Source organism: Carcharodon carcharias, chromosome 13 (genome assembly GCF_017639515.1).
Source record: "Carcharodon carcharias isolate sCarCar2 chromosome 13, sCarCar2.pri, whole genome shotgun sequence".
NCBI lineage: Eukaryota > Metazoa > Chordata > Chondrichthyes > Lamniformes > Lamnidae > Carcharodon > Carcharodon carcharias.
Genome location: NC_054479.1, coordinates 105320362 through 105342408, shown reverse-complemented (window position 1 = coordinate 105342408; position 22047 = coordinate 105320362). Strand labels below are relative to the sequence as shown.

At 39.2% G+C, this 22047-nt stretch overlaps 1 protein-coding gene across 1 annotated transcript in view; it reads right to left on the bottom strand.

Moving 5' to 3' along the window:
• The window catches only part of dus4l (dihydrouridine synthase 4-like (S. cerevisiae)), a 66004-nt gene that overhangs the window by 5164 nt on the left and 38793 nt on the right, over positions 1–22047 (bottom strand). The window contains exons 10-12 of the mRNA XM_041203113.1: positions 15149–15299; positions 10957–11092; positions 5176–5284 (exon numbers count right to left, since the gene is read on the bottom strand). Of these exons, the coding sequence (XP_041059047.1) occupies positions 5176–5284; positions 10957–11092; positions 15149–15299 (396 nt within the window). The remainder of the gene's footprint in view (positions 1–5175; positions 5285–10956; positions 11093–15148; positions 15300–22047) is intronic.

The following is a 22047-nucleotide window of genomic DNA, read 5'->3' as shown; positions in this document are numbered from 1 at the left end:
TCTGGTCCTGATGGTATGTGTGTTTTACCCAAAACACCATTAAGTCGGATATGTGGAACAGATAACATATCACAAGAAATAAAGGCATTGCTGATTTGATTTCCGAATATCTGATAATGAAAGGTTTAAAAATCTGTGAGGTATGTATGAGCTTAGTGACACTTCTCCTTTCCATCTGACATGAGCGCCTAAGGAGATAATGGGCCTGAACTTCCACGGAGTGGCATTCATTGTTGGATTTCCACTCTACTCCTAGTTTCCTATCTCAAAATCCAGCCTGTCTTTTCTCACTTGACTTTCAGGCTCAAGCCTGGTGAGAAGTGTGTAGGGCAGCATGCTTCCGAGGCCTTCAGTCAAGGTCTCCAGAGTTGGAGATAAGGAAGCCATGTCTCCTTTTTTACAATACTAGCTGCTATAAAGCAGGTGAATTTAAAGGCCAGGCCACCTTCAGAAGCCAGGGAGAAGGCAGGTTTGTACCCAAGGCATTGGGGGGGTGCGGGTGTGGGGTGGGGGGTCCAATTGGAGGGCAGTCAGTACTATAGTTACCCAGGAGTTAGAAGTGGTTTTAATTGTTATAACTTTCCCCGGGCAACTATTACTATAAGACAGTTTGAACCATCCGAAATTGACGATTGAATTCATATTTTTGGGTGGTTCCTATTGCAGGGCAATTGGCCAACGAAAGTTTGAACTTCCTGGGTAATTGTCGGGCAATCCTTATCTAGGGTCTTTCAAGGGGTGGGGTTGGGGTGGGGGAGGGGTAGCCCACAGTTACGACACCCGGAAGTTACAGGTATCATGAAAGTAACATATCTTTTCATTATATTATTGTGGTTTATTGGTCTGAGTGTCGATAGTTCTGATGTGTGATTCAATTGAATTAGAGTCTGATAGACGGAAATTATCAAAAGAAGTTGGAGTAAAAGGCATTAGAAATGCTAATGAGAAACATGTATGAGGTCTTAGCATGTAGGGTGTGAAGGAAATTTGCATTTTTAGATAAATGAAGAGTTGTTTAGGTTTCAAAGGGATGATAGGATGTTTACAACTAACAAGATAAGCAAAGCTAAGCAGTGTGTTTATTTTTCCCAAAGGTATTGACCATATTGGCAACATGAAAAATTTTTATATTATGTGGACAGTAAATTTCCAAAGACATACAAGACAATGGAATTTACAGATTAAAGAAAGAGAAACATATATAAAGAGAATGGAAGGCTATATTGTAGGGCTATGTAAGACCTAAGACGACCGTGTAAAACAGTCTTGGAGAAGCCTCTTGCCACTCTAGTAGAAGACGCTGTGTCCAGTAACCAAAGATGGCGGAAAGCCTTTGGAGTTCCACAGTCGAGTGGGTGCTGTGGTAAACCTGCTGGCTTGCTATTTAACTTTAAAATAACTGTTGCCTTGAAGAGGGTGTGTAGTTGGGAATCAGGCTAATTTGGAATTTTAGGATTTGTTATAGTATTAAGTAACTGTAATCTTATGTACATGCTTGAAATCTTTTCTTTTGTTAATAAATGTTTTAATTTAGTTTTTAAAATCTCTAAAGGTGTTAGTGGACTCATTAGTTCTGAATTCAGTGCACAAATTTTCTCGTAATAAACACAAATTGCCAAACCATTGTGATAGCAGGACCAAGTTTCCCTTGTGGATTTGATCAGCCTGGCACACATCACCTGGCATGTCAGAACACGGGCCAATGATGCTTGTGCTTCCAGGAAAAAAACTGGTAAGCTACATTTCTCAAAAATCTTATGGTGACAAGTTGACAAAGCTGTTCATAAAATATACAGAGATCCTCTATTTTATAAATAGAGGCACATAGTACAAAAGCATCAAAGTTATATTAAACCTTTATATGTCAGTGGTTATGCCTCAATTCCAGTGTTGTGTCCAATTCTGGGCATCACACTTTATGATGACAGACTTCCGCTGTGCAGAGAGGCTACATAAGCTGGGATTCTTCTCCTTAGATCAGAGAAGGTTACAGGGACAGTTAACAAAGATTTTCAAAATTTAAGGGAATAAATAAAGATAATCTATATCCACTGATCAGTAAACAAAGGACACCAATTTTAAAGTTATCATCAAAAAAGGGAGTTTTTTTAAAGGCAGTGAGTTATGCTGATCTGGAATGCAGGGCCTAAAAAAAGTGGTGGAAGCAGCACCAAAAGCTTTCAAACAGGATATATGCTTGAAAAGGAAAATTTGCAAGGTCATGGATGAGGAGCAGGGGAGTGGAATTAATTGGATAACACTTTCAAAAAGCCAACACAGATAGAATGACCTGAAATAAAAGCAAAATACTGTGGATGCTTGAAATCGGAAAAAAATGGAGCCCAGTTTCAGAGTCATATTGGAGATATTGGACTGGTTACTAACAAGAACAAAATAACTGATAATATTTGACCTTCTGAAGGATAAAATGCTGTTATCTTGAGAAAATCATTTTATCTATGCAACACAAACAAGATCATATGTAGCTCACAATTTTTGCTCACACCTTCAAACAAGTAGTAACTACTTGTTACTTGAATTGTTGATCCCTAAACAGATGCCTGTAGCCAATTCAAAACTTTACCCAAACTCGTTTTTTAAAAAAAACATAAACCAGTCCTTTTATTCTACACAATTAGTAGTTGAACCAGTATATTTTGAGGTTTTATCTAAGCCCTTATAAATGCACATTTTATCTATAGCATTTCCTACTCCGATACAAAGGTCTGCATTTGAAGCTTTGCTAGAACAGTTTAAAACAAAGCAGTCCAAACTTAGAAGAAAAATGTATTGAACTCAAGATTTTAATTATCTCCTACTGCTATTGGCCAGTGAACAGTAAAAGTCAGAATAACACAAGTATTTTCAATTTTTCAAGGAATTGGCAGGTGAACAATTGGCCAGCCAATAAAGCTTGCAAAGTTGCAATAAAATACTTTTTCCAAGGGTTTCTTTTATGGTTCAGTGAGTATATTCAAGCTAAACGATATAAACGAGGAAGGTCTCAGATTTGATTTCCAGACTGTGTTGAATTAACCGGTCTCAGCCTGGGATGGCAATAGGGTACCGTAATTGGTTTCAGTGCCACTCAGGAAGCTAGATTAATCAAAGAAAACTCTCTGAATTCCCAGTCAGACACTCAGGTTGAATGAAACTTGGATAAACAAAATGTGACAGAGCAAGTTATATATTTTTATAATAGTCTTACAAATTCCATGGTCTGTCCTCATTATTCCTTTGATTAGCGTCACCAGTTTCCTGTGAATGGGCATTCCTCACAAATAGGAATCTGCTTTCACTACCTAATATCTAGTTGTACAAGAGTGTAACCAATGAAAATGGCATGTAACAATAAGTTTCCCCTTGCTGTGTGAACTGGATATCATAATCCTCCAATTTTCTGAAAGGCAGACTGATCAACACTTCAGCTGAGGCAAGACCAAATACACTGCTTTATTTTACAAGCAGAAGTCAATGTACTGAATAACAAACACAGCTAAACATACCCAAAACAACTTTACTTCAGTCTTTCTTTTAAATAATAAAAGTACACCAAGCAGGTTGAAAAATCACTATGGATTCTGACCAGCTATCTAAGCTTAGGCCAGTTTTCATATCAAAATAAACTGCTTCCTCCCTGCATTGATTAGCAGCCTTGATTAGAACTGTGCTTGAACATGTATTTCCCTCTGCTACGTTCACAGGAAATGGAAGAGAGCAGCTCAATCTCCAAACTCTCCTCTCTCCTATGGTTGGTCAGTAAAGCTGTCAACTATATCCTATACTCATTGTGTCACTGTGACTTGTCCTTGTCGACCTATCAGCGACTTTTAACACAATCCTCCTCCAACACTTCTCTTTTTGCATCCAGCTGAGTGGGACTGTACTTGTCAGGTTCCATTCGTATCTCTCCAGTTCTAACTAAAGAATTATCTGCAATGGTTTCTCTTTCCATTCCCATATAATTATTTTTGGTGTCCCCCAAGGATCTCTCCTTGGCCCCTTCCAATTCTCATCTACATGGTGCCCTTCACGACAACATTCGAAACATAACACCAAGTTTGACATGTATGCTGATGACACTGCCTCTCTTGATCCCTCAACTGTCTCCAAATTTCCAGACTGCTTGATGGACATCTGCTACTCGATGAGCAAAAACTTCCTCCAACTAAATAGTAGGAAGACCAAAACCACTGTCTTTAGTTCCTGCCACAAACTCTGTTCCTGAGTCACCAACACCAGCAGAAATCTCAGAGGGTTACAGTACTGGAGGAGATTACAGAGATAGGGAGGGTTTATGCCATTGAGGGATTTAAAAGTAAAGATGAGAATTTTAAAATTGAGGCATTGCTTACTCAGAAGGTCAGTGAACACAGGGGTTATGGGTGAATGGGACTTGGCTAAATGAGATTCTCCATATTCTTGATGTCATATTTGATCCAGAGTTGAGGGAACATACATCAGACCATATCTGCACCATCACAGACCACTTATTTCCATTTTCTGACTCCATTCCTGTCTCAGCTCATCTGCTGCTGAAACCCTTATCATGCCTTTGTTATTTGACTATTTCAATGCTCTCCTGGCCAGCCTCCCATACTCTGTCCTCTATAAATTTCAGTTCATTCAAAACTCTGCTGCTTTTACCCTAACTTACATTAAGTCCCATTCACCCATCACCCCAGTGTTCACTAACTTCCCGTATAATTAAAATGCCTTGATTTTAAAATTCTCATCCTTGTTTTCAAATCCCCCCAATGCCTCAACCTTCCCTATCTCTGCAATCTCCTCCAGCTGTATAACCCTCAGAGATTTCGGCACTTCTCAATTCTGGCCTCTTGGGCATCCTGGATTTTAAATGCTCCACCATTGGCAGACAAGGCCCTAAGCTTTGGAATTCCCTCCTTACACTTCTTCATTTCTCTACTTTTCTCTCCTCCTTTACGACGTTCCTTAAAACCTACTTTGGCTAATAAGCTTTTGTTCATCGGTCCTAATGTCGCCTTATGTGCTTGGTGTCAAATTTTGTTTGATCACTCTCCTGTAAAGTGACTTGGGGCATTTTACTAAGTTAAAGGCACTGTGTAAATGCAAGTTTGTTTAACTAAGAAAATTAGTTTAAAAACTCAAAATACATTGTATTATTTACTTTACAACAATTTTTACAAGACCTACCTTCTGTGGTCTTTTTCAGTTCAGCCTTTAATCTCTCTATTTCTTTAATCAGCTGCTCATTTTCCTCTTCCAGTTTCTTATTTCCATCATCTTTACCTCTACGTAAAGCCTATTGATATAAAAACAGATTAAGTATAAAAGCTTTAGTGAAATGTGAAGTGTAATAAAAAATATTTTGCAGTATATTTCTTTTTCATCTTGCAAGAAAACAATTATAGATCTAATGGTGATGTGGTTCACTCTAGGTCTTGGATTCAATCTGGCAGTTGAGACTATCTGCAATGCAGAATGCATGAGGGAACTGCAGGATGTCAAATCTAATAGCTGATTAGTCTGAAGTGAAAAATAGATGCACACACCTCAACTTGTGTGACTGAAGTAAGAATGGCAGGTTTGTTCCTGGCCTATGTTGTTATCAGTTCTGAGAAAGGGTAGTAATTTTAGTCTCAATGCTCCTGGAAGCCAGGATTAAATTTCCTTGCTGGAGTGTGTATACTTTGGGGGATGGATGGGATCAGTTTTTCAACTGTAGTACTTCCCCAGCAGAGGTTCCTGCATACTTAGTTCACCGACTTGGCTCGCACACAAAGTTATCACTTGGACAATATACAGGATGCTGCTGGCAGTTGTAGAACCGTGCTCAATTTGGTACTTTCCAAATTGGAGAATGGAGAAATAAACAGGAACAAAATGCAGTTGAATGATATTATTCTCAATTCAATGTAGCTGTTAGTTTTAAAGGACATGGAGGTCATTCAGTCCCGTGAGTCTGTTCCACGATTCAATTAGATCACTGATGTATATCGTAAATAAGCCTACCCGTCTTCAGAATCACACAGTGCAGAAGAGATGCTTCAGCCCATCGAGTCTGCACTGACACGTGAAAAACATCTGACCTACCTACCTAATCCCATTTACCAGCACTTGGCCCATAGCCTTGAATGTTATGACGTGCCAAGGGCTCACCCAGTTACTTTTTAAAGGACGTGAGGCAACTCGCCTCCACCACCCTCCCAGGCAGCGCATTCCAGACCATCACCACCCTCTGGGTAAAAAAGTTTTTCCTCACATCCCCCCTAAACTTCCTGCCCCTCACCTTGAACTTATGTCCCTTTGTGACTGACCTTTCAACTAAGGGGAACAGCTGCTCCCTATCCACCCTGTCCATGCCCCTCATAATCTTGTACACCTCAATCAGGTCGCCCCTCAGTCTTCTCTGCTCCATTGAAAACAACCCAAGTCTATCCAACCTCTCTTCATAACTTAAATGTTTCATCCCAGGCAACATCCTGGTGAATCTCCTCTGCACTCCCTCCAGTGCAATCACATCCTTCCTATAATGTGGCGACCAGAACTGCACACAGTACTCCAGCTGTGGCCTCACCAAGGTTCTATACAACTCCAACATGACCTCCCTACTTTTGCAATATATGCCTCAATTGATAAAGGCAAGTGTCCCATATGCCTTTTTCACCACTCCACTAATATGCCCCTCCGCCTTCAGAGATCTATGGACACACATGCCAAGGTCCCTTTGTTCCTCAGAACTTCCTGTCATGCCATTCATTGAATACTTCCTTGTCAAATTACTCCTTCCAAAGTGTATCACCTCACACTTCTCAGGGTTAAATTCCATCTGCCGCTCATCTGCCCATTTGACCATCCCATCTATATCTTCCTGTAGCCCAAGACACTCAACCTCACTGTCAACCAACTAGCCAATCTTTGTGTCATCTGCAAACTTACTAATCATACCTCCGACATAGTCATCTATGTCATTTATATAAATGACAAATAATAGGGGACTCAGCACAGATCCCTGACTTCCAGTCGCTAAAGCATCCTTCTGTCATCACCCTCTGTCTCCTACAACTAAGCCAATTTTGAATCCACCTTATCAAATTACCCTGCATCCCATGTGCATTTGCCTTCTTTATAAGACTCCCATGTGGGACCTTGTCAATGGCTTTGCTGAAATCCATATAAACTACATCAACTGCACTACACTCATCTACACACCTGGTCACCTCCTCAAAAAATTCAATCAAATTTGTTAGGCATGACCTCCCTCTGACAAAGCCATGCTGACTATCCCTGATCAAACCTTGCCTCTCCAAGTGGAGATAGATTCTGTCCTTCAGAATTTTCTCCAATAGTTTCCCTACCACTGACGTGAGACTCACTGGCCTATAGTTCCCAGGCTTATCTCTACAACCCTTCTTAAATAGCGGAACCACATTAGCTGTTCTCCAGTCCTCTGGCACCTCCCCTGTGGCCAGAGAGGAATTAAAAATTTGGGTCAGCGCCCCTGCGATCTCCTCCCTTGCCTCCCTCAGCAGTCTGGGACACAAATCATCCGGACCTGGAGATTTGTCTACTTTTAAGCCTGCCAACACCTCCAATATCTTATCACTCCCTATATCAATTTGCTTAAGAACCTCACAGTCTCTCTCCCCGAGTTCAATATCTTCATCCTCATTCTCTTGGGTGAAGACGGATGTGGAGTGTTCATTCAACACTCTAGCGATGTCATCTGGCTCCACCCATAGATTGCCCCCTTGATTCCTTATGGGCCCTACTCTTTCCCTGGTTATCCCCTTCCCATAGATATACTTATAGAATATCTTGGGATTTTCCCCACTTTTACCAGCCAGAGCTTTCTCATATCCCCTCTTTGCTCTCCTAATTGTATTCTTAAGATCCATCCTGCACGTTCTGTACTCCACTAATGCTTCCACTGATTTGATTCCCTTGTACCTGCTGAAAGCCTCTCTTTTCCTTCTCATCGTAACCTGAATATCTCTGGTCATCCATGGTTCTCTGGGCTTGTTACTCCTTCCTATCACCCTAGAGGGAACATGTTGAGCCTGTACCCTCCCCTTTTCCTTTTTGAATGCCCCCTACTGCTCCTCTGTATATTTCGCCACAAGTAGTTGTTCCCAGTCTACCTTGGCCAGACCCTGCCTTATTTTACTAAAATCCACTGTCCCCCAATCCAAAACATTTTTTTGCAACTTGTCTATAACATGCTGTGGTCGTTAACACTAAAATGCTCCCCCACCACCAACTCAGCCACCTGTCTGGCTTCATTCCCCAGAATTAGATCCAGCACTACACTGTCTCTTGTTGGACCCTCTACATATTGACCTAAAAAGTTCTCCTCTACACATTTCAAGAAATCCACTTCATCCAAGCCCTTAACATTATGTCTATCCTAATTAATGTTGGGAAAGTTGAAATCACCTAATATAATTACTCTATTGTTATTGTTTTTACACACCTCCACAAATTGTGCACATATTTGTTCCTCAATTTCCCGCTGACTATCTGGGGGTCTATAATAAACACCTAACAATGTGGCTGCCTCTTTTTTATTCCTAAGCTCTACCCACAAAGCTTGGTTTTGCAACTTTTTATATCCTTGCCGAATGAAAGGATGTCAATCTCAGTTTTGATATTTCCAATTGACCTAGCCTCTATAGCATTTTGAGAGTTCCAAATTTCCACTATACTTTGTGCGAAGAAAGATTTCCTGATATCACTCCTGAGCTGCCGTGCTCTAATTTTACAGTTATGCCCCCTTTTCTGGATTCTCCTACATGGGGAAATAAGCTTCTATCTACCCACCCAAATCTTTTATCCATCTTGAGCAACAAAACTAAATCATACTTTCATTTTCTATCTTCAAGGGAATACAGGCCAAGTCTGTGCAACTTGTCCTCATACTATAACCCTTTAAACTACAATATCATTGTGGTGTATATGTACTACACCAGCTCCAATATCCTTCTTGAAGTATGGTGTCCAGAACTGAAGACAATACTCCAGGTGGGTCTATCTAGAGCCCTATACAGATGCAGCATAATTTCTACCCCAGTGTATTACAGCCTGCTTGAGATAATTTTCAACATTCCATCACTCGAAGTATTTTTAGTACCTGCCCACTAGTTTTTAGGTTATTTCTGCAGAAAGACCTCTAGATTTCACTGCTCCTAGCTTCTCACCATTTACAAAATACTCTGATCTATCGTTCTTAGATCCAAAGTGTACGACTTCACACTTCTCCACATTGAAGTCTGTCTGTCCCACTCACTTAATCTAGCAATATCTCATTGCAACTTTCTCATCCTGTCTGTACTATTTGGTGCTACACTTAACTATACCCAATCTCTGTCAAAGCAACTCAACAGTAAAAATAAAAAAATAATTTGGAGTGCAAACGTTAAGCAAGATTTAAGATTCTCGCTTAAGATATTCTTCACAAACAAAGAATACCTGTGAATTCAATGAGAGTGTCTTACGACAGTATTGGGAACTATCCTTCAATCCATCTCGGATAGCTCAATGCAGCAGATTTGGAAGCTTTTTCAATATATGGATATCTGAATAGCTATGGGAGAAAGAGGCCCACCACAGATGATCTCAGCAAAGTTTGAGAACTCAGGATGCAGGGCTAAGCCAGCACAAGCGCCTAACTGGTGAGCTGGGGGGTCGGGTGGGTGTGTGTGTGGCTGGGCAATAAAAACTGAAAGAAGTTTGTAAGTGGGCCACTTACTTTTTGGTTCTTTTGGGAAAAATTCTGATCACAGTCAGAGAGGCTGGTGTGCCTGATCAGGAATGTAAGAGGTGGAAAACTCCACCCAATTGCAAGGCAGTGATTTTTAAATGAGAAATGGGCATGGTACACACATGCCCCAAAGTTGGTTGCACATCCAGTGATCCAGGATTGCCAATCTTCATTTACATAAATGTTCCCAGACTCCCACCAGATATCTGACCAGATTCACTACCTGGTCACAGGATGAGTGGGGATTTGGAGGTAGAGGGATGCACGTGCGGGAATTTCCCCGGCAATTAATGAAGGTGGGGCCGTAGGGGTAGTCAGGCTCCAAAAAAATTTGCAGCTATTCTGGTATACCCCCATCAGAGCCTGCCAGAATGTTTGCAAATTTTCAGCATTAAACTTTTAAATGAAGACAGATACCGATCACAATTTGCTGGTTTATGATTCTGTCATATTGCTATAAGTTCACAAACTATTGCAAGGCCCCTTCTCATTATGAGATGGGTCAATGCCTTTTAACATCAAAGCAGAACCTAGTCCACAACACAAGTGGGAGAGGTGAGGAAAAATTCAAGGTTAGGTGAGGGCAAAGAAAAGAATAATTTTAGTGAAAAAATGTGTCAAAAATAACCAGGCCAGACTTCACAGATGAGAATTCCTAAAGAACATCTGAGAGTCTGGACCACAATTCTTCCATTGTAGGAAAGTACATGCTTTCAGAAGTTGTCGATGTGAAATAGTAATTTGTTTATTTTTTGAACCCCAATTATCATCTTTTCAGACCCTACTAATGTCATTCTTTTTCATTCAGTTGCAAAAGCCAGATGATTTTGTCAGAAACATTTATCCAGGGCTATTATCAAAGCTGCTCTGTAGTTGGTCAACAGCAATCGTGTTTCTGTGGGGTATGAGGACTCTTTTCTTTCACAATTTGTTCTTTCCCCTTTTTCTTTCTTCCCCCCTGCTCAATAGAGCAAACACTGGGCATCAGTGGAGCCATTCAACATTTCAAACTAAGAATTTGCAAATCTGGATCAATTAATGCAGGCAGGAATTCACATTTGCGGGTTTGCAATGCAATGATCTTAACTTCACAGTTACTAAACAGTTTATAAATACCAGATCAACCTGTATTTTGAATGCCTTTCAAGTACATGGAATAAACATTAAGTCATTAAAAAGTAAAGACATTACTGTAGATCTTAACAAGGCATTACCTTTTTCAGTTCTTCATTTTCCACCATGTATCTTTTGGCTGCATCATTGGTATTATCTGTTTGAACTTTAAGTGCCTGATTTTCTCCCATTGCAGTCGCCAGTTCTGAGATAAGAGTGATCATACGTCTAAGAACACTGCAAAAAAAAAATCTACAAATAGTATGCCATTGTAAGAAATTGTCATAACATACATACTGTAGAAAGGTTTCACAGTTCAATGAAAAAAACATTGTTCAAGGCAAGAGCATAGGAAGTAGGATCTGTGTAATGAGAGAAGCACCAATGGGGAAAAGGCATTCTAACAAAAGAGAGATCAAGCACATGTGTGTATCAGTTTACATCTGTATCCCATGGATTAGCTCAATAGCTGGAAGTAAGTTCCTGTATATAGAACCAATTGAATGTTGTAATTTAGAGGGAAGAGAAGGAAAGTGGTGATAAAAATATTTTTTGTGTTTTAATTCTTCCAAATTCAGCAGCAGTTTTAAATAAATCATTCAAGTTTTCTAAAGACAAGCTTTTGGTTTCTTAAACTACATGAAACTCTTTGTACGATTTATTTTTCCTCTTACACTTTGGCTGGTTACCCAATCACAATTAAACTATTTTTGGAAAGCTTTCCCCTCCCATTAAAACAACAACTTAAATTTATATAGTGCCTTTAATGTAATGAAATATCCCAAGGCTTTTCACAGGAGCATTATAAAACAAAATATGACACCAAAATATGACAACATAAGGAGATATTAGGTCAGATGATCAAATGCTTGGTCAAAGACGTAAGTTTTAAGCATCTTAGAGGAGGAAAGCTTGGTAGAGGGGGAGGCATATGGAGGGAATTTGAACATGATTAATCGTGCAGCCACATAACAACTTTTCTCAGTTCATCAAATTCCTGTCCAACTAAGTCCAAACAACTGTAAGCATTAACCTTATTCTGAAATACTTCCTTTCTCAAAAGCAGCAATCAAGTTGATGCAATTATGATAAAATCACACAAAGAAAGCTCCCTGTTTACACTGAGTTCTAAGCAACATGAAGGGAGAATTCAGGGGTTGATTTATTGAGGAATACCATTTCTCATTCTAATCTCCACAGACATGTCAATTATGACATAGGTAGGAAGATATTATCACTTGCAACACAGGTTTTTCAAACTAGGCTCCATCGACCCTAGGGGATCTGCAAGAAAAGTTGTCAGATCTGTTGTTTGAACAGGGCACACATTGCTCTGTAAGCACAATATCACAGTAATTTTATACTCAACTCTTTTCTTTTTAGTCTTATGTTTGCTAACTAGAAGATCCACATGCAGAAAAAATATTTTCTTTCAATTTTACCATTGCTTTCCTTAAGGGAACTAGTTAGGTCTTTCAGAAGTTAGGACAAGTGCTTCCTGAGATGTATCAATAATTGCAAAAGGGTGACCTGGAACAGATCATTGCTCTACAATGATGAGTGTGATCTGAAACAATGCATTATCCAAGTATTTGTAATCATGAATTGCCAGACTTAAGACAAGATCCAAAAAGACCACATGAATTATATCACATTGTTGCCTCACAGAAAGGCGGTTCCATTAGTTGTCCAGACATGACTGCAGCACAAATGAACAAGTTTAACTTTCCCAGATTCTTCCATAATAAAATGCATTTTGCAGCTCATTCCGCCCCATGGCATTGCTTGCTTTTGAGAAGAATGCATGTAAAATTTCTGCACCTAATCTCTTCACAATGATATATTTTAAATTATAAATCTAAATTTCCAGTTTAATTGCCTGGATATGATACGAAATAAGGTGGGTCGGCTTTAAGAGTATGGATAAGAGTAATCATGTCAGACAAGTTAAAATGTAAGCACAGTATTAAAAATATAAGAAATTTCAAAAGCACAACATTGACTGAAATTAAATTTGATTTCTCAGCTGAAGTTTCTCCATTCTGCTCTAGAATATTCATTAATATTGGTTTAAACATTATGATAGGTTGTTACTATTATTTCAAGTAACTTTTTATATAATAGTTTAGCTGCTCTTCATTTTGAAGGTTGTTGGAGAAAAATATAAATAGAAAAGGGTATACATATCTATCTCTCAACCTGCTAGGCTAATCAGGGGCAGTCTTTAATGAAACAGGAATGCTTGCTTTTGATTACAAGGAATACACTAAACATCTCTCTGCTGTCCACCTTTTAAACCCCCCCCTGCAAAGGGTGCAATTCTTTTGGCATTGGCCAAAAGAGTAATATAAAATACTCCAATGCATTACTAGATGATAAAAGTAAATGTAAAATAGCTTTGGCAGAACACTAAACTTTACACATTTCCTTCAATTGTAAAACGAACGCAATTGGATCCACTCTTTTCAATCTTTAAAATCTACATCAGCATTTGTAAAACTTCTGCTCGAGTGTGCGCAAGGAACAGAAATGTGCCTCCTTCATTGTTGGGAAATAAAGTAGATAGCATAACCCTGGCACTGTTTAAAAGTCCCAATTATGTATTTTTTGGTTACATCCATCACTGCTTGTACTGAATTTCCTATATTTAGTTTTTACATAGAATCTGTGGTTTGGTAGGGTTAGAGACAAACCCTTTTGTTTCTGCAACATTTTATAACTGGCAGGAACTTGTTGAACTGATAAAAGCTTTCATGTCCTGAATGATTAACCATGAACATGTTGGGAGGAAAAAAAATGCAAAATTAGATGAACCAGTTGCTTATGAAGTCAGCAAAACGTCTAACCTAGAAATACAATTCATTAGCATACTAAATTCAGTGCAAAAAGGTATAGTTATAGTTCATGCCAATACAGTCTCCAAAACCATTCTAAATTGAGCAGGCAGAGGTGCAGTAACAGAACATTAGTTAACGTCGATGATTTGATACTCTTATAAGCTTTTATTCTGACGTGAGTTAGCACACAACAAACTATCAGTAAATGTTACATGATTTAAGCTGAAGGAGGTTGACAGAGTCCTGGAGAACTGCAAAACTTTCTAAGCTGACATGAAATTCAACTGACCGATGCAGTCAATTTGGAGCATTATTTACAGTCGCCACAAGTTTTACTCTCTGTTAACATGGTTGTATTTAATTGCTGAGCTGAAACTCAAGATATTTTTGCACCAAGTATCAATTTGGAGAAGTTATTTCTGATAAATTCAGCATTTTAGAAAGGTCCATTGCCGATTTTGGCATGATTCTGGAAATTGTGTTTTCAGACAATACAAGCACTTTTCATGGTATTATAGTCTTTGGGTAGCATTGATAACCAGAGATTACATAAAATTTACATGTCAGAAATCCAAGATGTCAATGCCAGTGTTAATGCTCCATGCAAGCTTTCTCCCAGCATATTTCATCACACCCTGTCAGTATATTCCTTTCTCCCTCATGTGCTGATCTAGCTTCCCTTTAAATGCACCCATGTTATTCACCTCAACCACTCTCATTTGGCAGCGAATTCCACATTTTTGTCATTCTGAGTAAAGCAGGAGATTTTAAAACAAGAAGCAATGACTGACTCAGACTTCATCTGAAAAGTAGATGCTATAGGATTTGTAAAAAGTTAACTAAACTAAAAATAAACTTTGATATCTAAACTTAAAAAGAATGTTTACAAGAGAGTACAGACTCCAATTAAAATCATGAATGTTTAGAATAAGAACCAAGGTTACTCTTGCAGAACAGAACCCATACAGCAGGGTAAATTCTGCAATGTAGTAATTGTTGAGTACATCGTTTTTTTTATTCTTTCATGGGATGTGGACTTCGCTGACAAGGCCAGTATTTATTGCCCATCACTAATTGCCTTTCAACTGAGTGGTTTGCTACAGGGCCATTAAGAGTCAACTACACTGTGGATCTGGAGTCACATGTAGGCCAAACCATGGTAGATTTCTTTCCCTAAAGGACATTAGTGAATCAGATGGGTTTTTACAACAATTGACAATAGTTTCACTGGAATCACTTCTGAAACTAGCTTTATATTCCCAATTTATTAATTGAATTCAAATTCCACCAGCATTAGCCTGGGTCTCTGGATTACTATTCCTGTGACATTACCACTACGCCACTGTCTCCCCTAAATTTCTTGTGTTCTTCACCTGCCCCTAATTGTTTAATAATAGTATAGTTGGCTTTTTGTGGAGGTTAAAAATACTAAATTTTATTCATCATTTATACTTACAGCCAAAGGAACAATGAAAATCCAGATATGTAAAGATTCCTTTGTGCCCGAAAAAGCTTCATGTTGAGATGATCATACATATTTGGAAGCAGCTTTTCATTTTTTCCAATCCCGTTGTTCACTGAGTATTTCCTCACTTCTCTAATGGCATCTATAAGCAGAGGCAGCTTGTTACAAATTTGCAACTAATCATGTAATAAAATGGTAATCCTTACATCTACAGATTTCAAAGTACACAAATGTTTGGTTAGTCACAAAAATCCATACCTAGACTCAAACAAAAAGAGAACATTGCAAGGAAAAACTGTGGTTGAATAAGCATTCAGAAAGCACAAAAAGAAAATATAATAAGCTGCAATGCCACCAATGGGGCTAAAATCTAAAATATTTTAAACTTCTTAATCCTGAATTTCCTCCATATGATTAGTTTGGTTTCCTGAATTACTTGGCAAATCACTAAAAATTCTGGACAGCTCTTGCAAAAAGAAAATTTTATTTTCAATTTCTAATTTTTAAGATTATTATTTGCATTACAAGAAAACATCCAAAAATTAACTGATCTGAAGAAGAGTCATATGGACTTGAAACGTTATCTCTGTCTCTCTCTCTCTCCACAGATGCTGTCAGACCTGCTGAGTTTTTCCAACATTTTTTGTTTTCGTTCCAAAAATTAACTGATGATTTTCCAACAGGGAATACATGTTTTTAAAAGCTTCAAGTACACAAAGCTCCATCAAATGCACTTTACAAAAGAATTCCAACATGTAAAGAATTCTCCCTTCCTTACTCCAGAGAGAAAACCAACTTCCTCTATCACTTTTCTTAATTCGAATGAGTTCTAATAATTTATATATCATTTTCTGTTCCTCTATGAACCTAATCATAAGTTGTTGCTTTGATGAGAGGCATCAACAAGTTAGTTAAATTAAGGTGGATCCCAGAATGGACCCTTTTTCTGCTCTTAGCCCAAGTCCATACAGTTACATCAAGAGCAGGAATCCAGGTCTGACTTCTCTAACTTAATTCAGGGATCGCAGCATTATCACATTTTTACTTTGGACAACTAATTAAAAGCACAGATTGGGGATCAATCTGGTACCTTCCTGGTATGCATAATCTAGCCTCCAGGATACTTGGTGCTTCATTAAACTTATTTTTAAGCTGGCATACCAACATGCTCATTTTTTTTCCAATAAATGCTCCCTTGTTCTAAAAATGCATGACACTGCAACAACCCACACAATAAAATCTGAATTTGAAAATACAATCCTCCTTTTTCTGTATGTGTATGAGTATTTGTGCTAATGGTTTACCAGCTAATTCAGAAAACCAGGCTTGTCATATGGAAGAAATGCTTTTATGTTTTACATTGTACTTTATATGGATAATATTACATCACGTTCAGCTTCATATTCCCCTTGTAATTGCTTTTTAAGCATCAATATTTTGCCTATTTTTCAAAATTTGAATCAAGGTACAGATTTTTAAAAATTTGTCAAATATTTGTACTTTGAACTTCATACCCATCCTAACAAGCTGAAGCTGATTTCAGTTTCTTCGTTCGCCCCGCCATTCTCTAAATTCATTCGCCTTTGAACTTAAAAGGACCCCCCACCCTGTGCATCAATATTACAATGCTTATTCATAAATATGACCCACCTATTTATGTTGGCATCAGTCTTCCACTCCTTCACACTCTATTCCTAAAGTTTCTGGGTCAGTTGCGCAGGTGTTCCCGGCACTACTACTGTACTGGCCAAGGAAGCTTTCTTCATATGCAAATCTAGACAGCAAATATTGGCAGGATATTCAATCACAGAAGGCACTGTGGCCAATGTGATTCTGTCCTCAACTAGTGCCACAGGAACAGAAGGCCATTCAGCCCCTCAATCCTGTTCTTCCATTCAGATTACGGCTGATTTGTACCTCAATTTGTCCATTTAACTATCTTTGTTCCATTTCATCTTGATACCCTTGTCTAACTACATTCTATTCATTTGTCGTGGAAATTCCAATTGCCCCAGTGCCCACAGCTTTTTGGGGACAGAATTCCAGATTTCCACCATTCTTTGTATGAAAACATGCCTTCTGATTTCACTCAAAAATAGCTTGGCTTTAAATTTAAGATTATGCTCTCTTATTCCTCCACTAAAAGAACAATTTCATTGTACCTACCATTTCAAATCCTTTTATCATTTTAATAACTCAGTGTGTTCACCCTTAAACTCAAGGGGTTACAAGTCAAGTTTATCCAACCTGTCCTTATAACTTAATACTTTAAGCCCTGATGAATCTGCATTTTACCCCTTCCATGGGGAACTATATCTTTCCTGAGGTTCAGTATCCATAACAGAACTCGGTTCTTGAGGACGGTGTGTCTCCAAGGGTCCATACAAGTGAAACGTCAATACCTCAGTTATGAACTCACTTGAGAAACAGCCCAATATTCCATTAGCTTTTTTGATTAGTTTTTTAATATGTACCAGCTTTTAGCTATGTCTGCACATGGACACCAAAACCCCTTTGTTCCTCCTCAGAGTCTCTCACCATTAAGAAAACATTCCAATCTGTCTCAGATCCAAAGCGGATGATCTCTCACTTTTCCACATTCAAATGCATTGGCTATAGTTTTCTCCACTCTGGCTTAGTCTACATTTGTCCCTTCTGTAACGTCCTGCTCCTGTCTACACAACTTACTGTGCCTCCTAATAGTGCCATCTGCAAATTGGACATACAACTCTCTTACATCATTAGTACAGAATCATACAATGCAGAATGTGGTCATTTGGCTAGTCAAGTTTGTGTTGGCTCTTTGAATGAGCTGTAAATTTAGTCCCGTGCTCTAGCATTTTCCTCATAACACTGCAAATTAGTCCTCTTCTGGTTTGTGTCCATTTGCCTTGTGAAGATTCCTATAGAATCTATTTCCACCACACATTCCGGTAACAAAAACAGAATTACCTGGAAAAACTCAGCAGGTCTGGCAGCATCGGCGGAGAAGAAAAGAGTTGACGTTTCGAGTCCTCATGACCCTTCGACAGAACTTGAGTTCGAGTCTAAGAAAGAGCTGAAATATAAGCTGGTTTAAGGTGTGTGTGTGGGGGGCGGAGAGATAGAGAGACAGAGAGGTGGAGGGGGCGGGGGGGGTGTGGTTGTAGGGACAAACAAGCAGTGATAGAAGCAGATCATCAAAAGATGTCAACGACAATAGTACAATAGAACACATAGGTGTTAAAGTTAAAGTTGGTGATATTATCTAAATGAATGTGCTAATTAAGAATGGATGGTAGGGCACTCAAGGTATAGCTCTAGTGGGGTTTTTTTTATAATGGAAATAGGTGGGAAAAGGAAAATCTTTATAATTTATTGGAAAAAAAAAGGAAGGGGGAAACAGAAAGGGGGTGGGGATGGGGGAGGGAGCTCACGACCTAAAGTTGTTGAATTCAATATTCAGTCCAGAAGGCTGTAAAGTCCCTAGTCGGAAGATGAGGTGTTGTTCCTCCAGTTTGCGTTGGGCTTCACTGGAACAATGCAGCAAGCCAAGGACAGACAAGTGGGCAAGAGAGCAGGGTGGAGTGTTAAAATGGCAAGCGACAGGGAGGTTTGGGTCATTCTTGCGGACAGACCGCAGGTGTTCTGCAAAGCGGTCGCCCAGTTTACGTTTGGTCTCTCCAATGTAGAGGAGACCACATTGGGAGCAACGAATGCAGTAGACTAAAGCAGATCAAGTTCTGTCGAAGGGTCATGAGGACTCGAAACGTCAACTCTTTTCTTCTCCGCCGATGCTGCCAGACCTGCTGAGTTTTTCCAGGTAATTCTGTTTTTGTAATGCAGTAGACTAAGTTGGGGGAAATGCAAGTGAAATGCTGCTTCACTTGAAAGGAGTGTTTGGGTCCTTGGATGGTGAGGAGAGAGGAAGTGAAGGGGCAGGTGTTGCATCTTTTGCGTGGGCATGGGGTGGTGCCATAGGAGGGGGTTGAGGAGTAGGGGGTGATGGAGGAGTGGACCAGGGTGTCCCGGAGGGAGCGATCCCTATAGAATGCCGATAAGGGGGGTGAAGGGAAGATGTGTTTGGTGGTGGCATCATGCTGGAGTTGGCGGAAATGGCAGAGGATGATCCTTTGAATGCGGAGGTTGGTGGGGTGATAAGTGAGGACAAGGGGGACCCTATCATGTTTCTGGGAGGGAGGAGAAGGCGTGAGGGCGGATGCGCGGGAGATGGGCCGGACATGGTTGAGGGCCCTGTCAACGACCGTGGGTGGAAAACCTCGGTTAAGGAAGAAGGAGGACATGTCAGAGGAACTGTTTTTGAATGTAGCATCATCGGAACAGATGCGACGGAGGCGAAGGAACTGAGAGAATGGGATGGAGTCCTTACAGGAAGCGGGGTGTGAGGAGCTGTAGTCGAGATAGCTGTGGGAGTCGGTGAGTTTGTAATGGATATTGGTGGACAGTCTATCACCAGAGATTGAGACAGAGAGGTCAAGGAAGGGAAGGAAACGTGTTCAAGACCATAATAACCCACTGTGTGAATACATTTGTCCTCTAGTTCTTTTATTTTAAATTTATAACCTCTGGCCACTGATACATTTACCAGAGGAAGCAGTTTCTCCCTTCTTGCTCTGTCAAACCCCTCTTAATTTTGAATACTGTACCTCTTATTAAGTTTACCTTTAAACCTCTGCTGCAAGGAGAACTATATCAGCTTCTGTAATCTCACTATATAACTGAAAGCCCTCATTCATGGTATCATCCTGATAAATCTCCTTTGTAAAATATCCTTCCTAAAGTATTATGCCCAGAATTGTAAATACCACAGCTGTAGCTTAAGAAGCAATAATTTGTGAAGCTTTAGCATAACTGTCTTGTTTTTATATTCAATGCCCCTGATTATAAAGCCAAATATTGTGTTTTCTGAGGTGCCTTATCAATTTGCCACGTCACCTTCAACAATTTGTGACTGTACACCCCCAGGGATTGCTCTTACAGCCCCTCAAAATAGTGCCATTTAGAATATACTGTCTCTCCATGTTGTTCCTCTCAAAGTACATCACTTCTCGATTAGCTGCATTAAATGGCATCTGCCATGTGTTTGCCATTTCATCAGTCTATGTCCTCCTGAAGTCTGCTATTACTCTCCTCACTATTTACTGCCAAGCTTCATTTCATGTGCAAACTTTGAAACTGTACTCCCTATACTCAAGTCTGGTTAATTTATATATATCAAGAATAGCAGTGATCCTAATACTAATTCCTTGGGGATGACACTGAACTGCTAGTTGCCAGTACCAGCTGCAGAGAACAATAACAACTATTTTAAGATTTAAGTAATAGCTGAATTGATGGTTGTCTTTTTTAAGGCAGTAATTCAGACAAATCCTTGGAATATGACATTTAAAAAAAACTAAATTGAATTTTTATGAGCATTAAAACAATTAAAAGATCACATTTCTGGGAATTTTGTACATACAATTTTCTCACATTTACAATGTCATATATTATTTAATGGACACTAAGTTTTACATGCCCTACTTTCTTGGTTCCATGGACACTGTCCACCTAATGATACCTTGCCATGGTGACCATTCTTTAAGTGTGAACTGAGAAAGTGAGCTAGCAGGTTATTTATCTTAGGGGCATTATTGCTGAGCCCAATTGTGTCCTCACCCAATATCCATAAGCAAGCCAGTTTCTGGCTGGGGTTATTAGGTAGCAATCTGGAGGATGTTAATCCTGCCAGAATTTCACTACCCCAACCCAGGTGCATTCAAATCACATGTAATGTCTCCAGTTTACCAACTGGCATGCTCAGTTGTGGCTCAGGTTTCTACAGAACTTTTCTTCTAAAAAGGCAAGCAGTTTGAATAAGGCCTCTGCTTTGACCTTGGCAAAAAGAAAAGTGATGCAAGTAGTCACCGGATTGGACAAGGAAAAACAAGAACAACTGTGTGGTGGGGATGGAACTTAACTGCCAAAGTCAAATGGCCATAATGCAATGTAACTTATATTTTACAATATGCATGTTTTCAATGTGATGTTAGCACATTCTGTTAGAAAACTGACTTGCTCTACCTTATAAAATAAAAGTATGATTTTGAATATTTGGGCTGAAGTGCTTCCTAAGTTTTTTTTGCAAGCTAATCGATGTTTAATATATAAGCATACTTCATCACACAATAAAAAGCCTCCTGGCAGATGTAGAGAACAGTGAGAAAAGCAAACTGACCACAGGATAACAGCAGTAATTAAGGACAGTTTGGAATTTTGTTATCCCATGAAGCCAGCATGGAATCTTATGTTGAAACAAACAAAAGAAAAATGCACAATCTTATATATCGATGTTGGCATAACAACAAAGAATGTGCCAGAACAGGATGCTACTTTCAGAATGCATGTGAACAAAGTCCAAGAAGAAATGATAATATTTGTTGCTCTTAGTATTTTGGGCCAAAACAGCAACTCCAGTATCAAATTTGGTATCAAAATGAAGAGCACAACTGATGCATAATAAATGCAAACACAATGAAACTGGAGATACCGTATACATTATTCAGATATACATAGTTAACTGCTTAATTGCCATGTTCCTGTGACATGATATTTAATGTTAATTAAAGCTCCAAAATTCTTAAATGTTTTATCTTTCCATTTTTTCCTCTGCTGAAGATGTCAACTCTCATTGGAGTACAGTTCATGGTGCTGGGCTCTGCTAACTTATGCCTATGCACAGATGTTAAGGCTTTTAAGCTACTCAAAAATGGAGAGCCCATTCTGTCCTCATCCAATATCCACATACGTACACTTTCCAGAAAGGGCTACATTTCTTTTTCTAAGACTGGGAGCAACCTTATAACTGAACAGAGGGAATGACAGGAAATTTAGAGATAACAAGGCATATT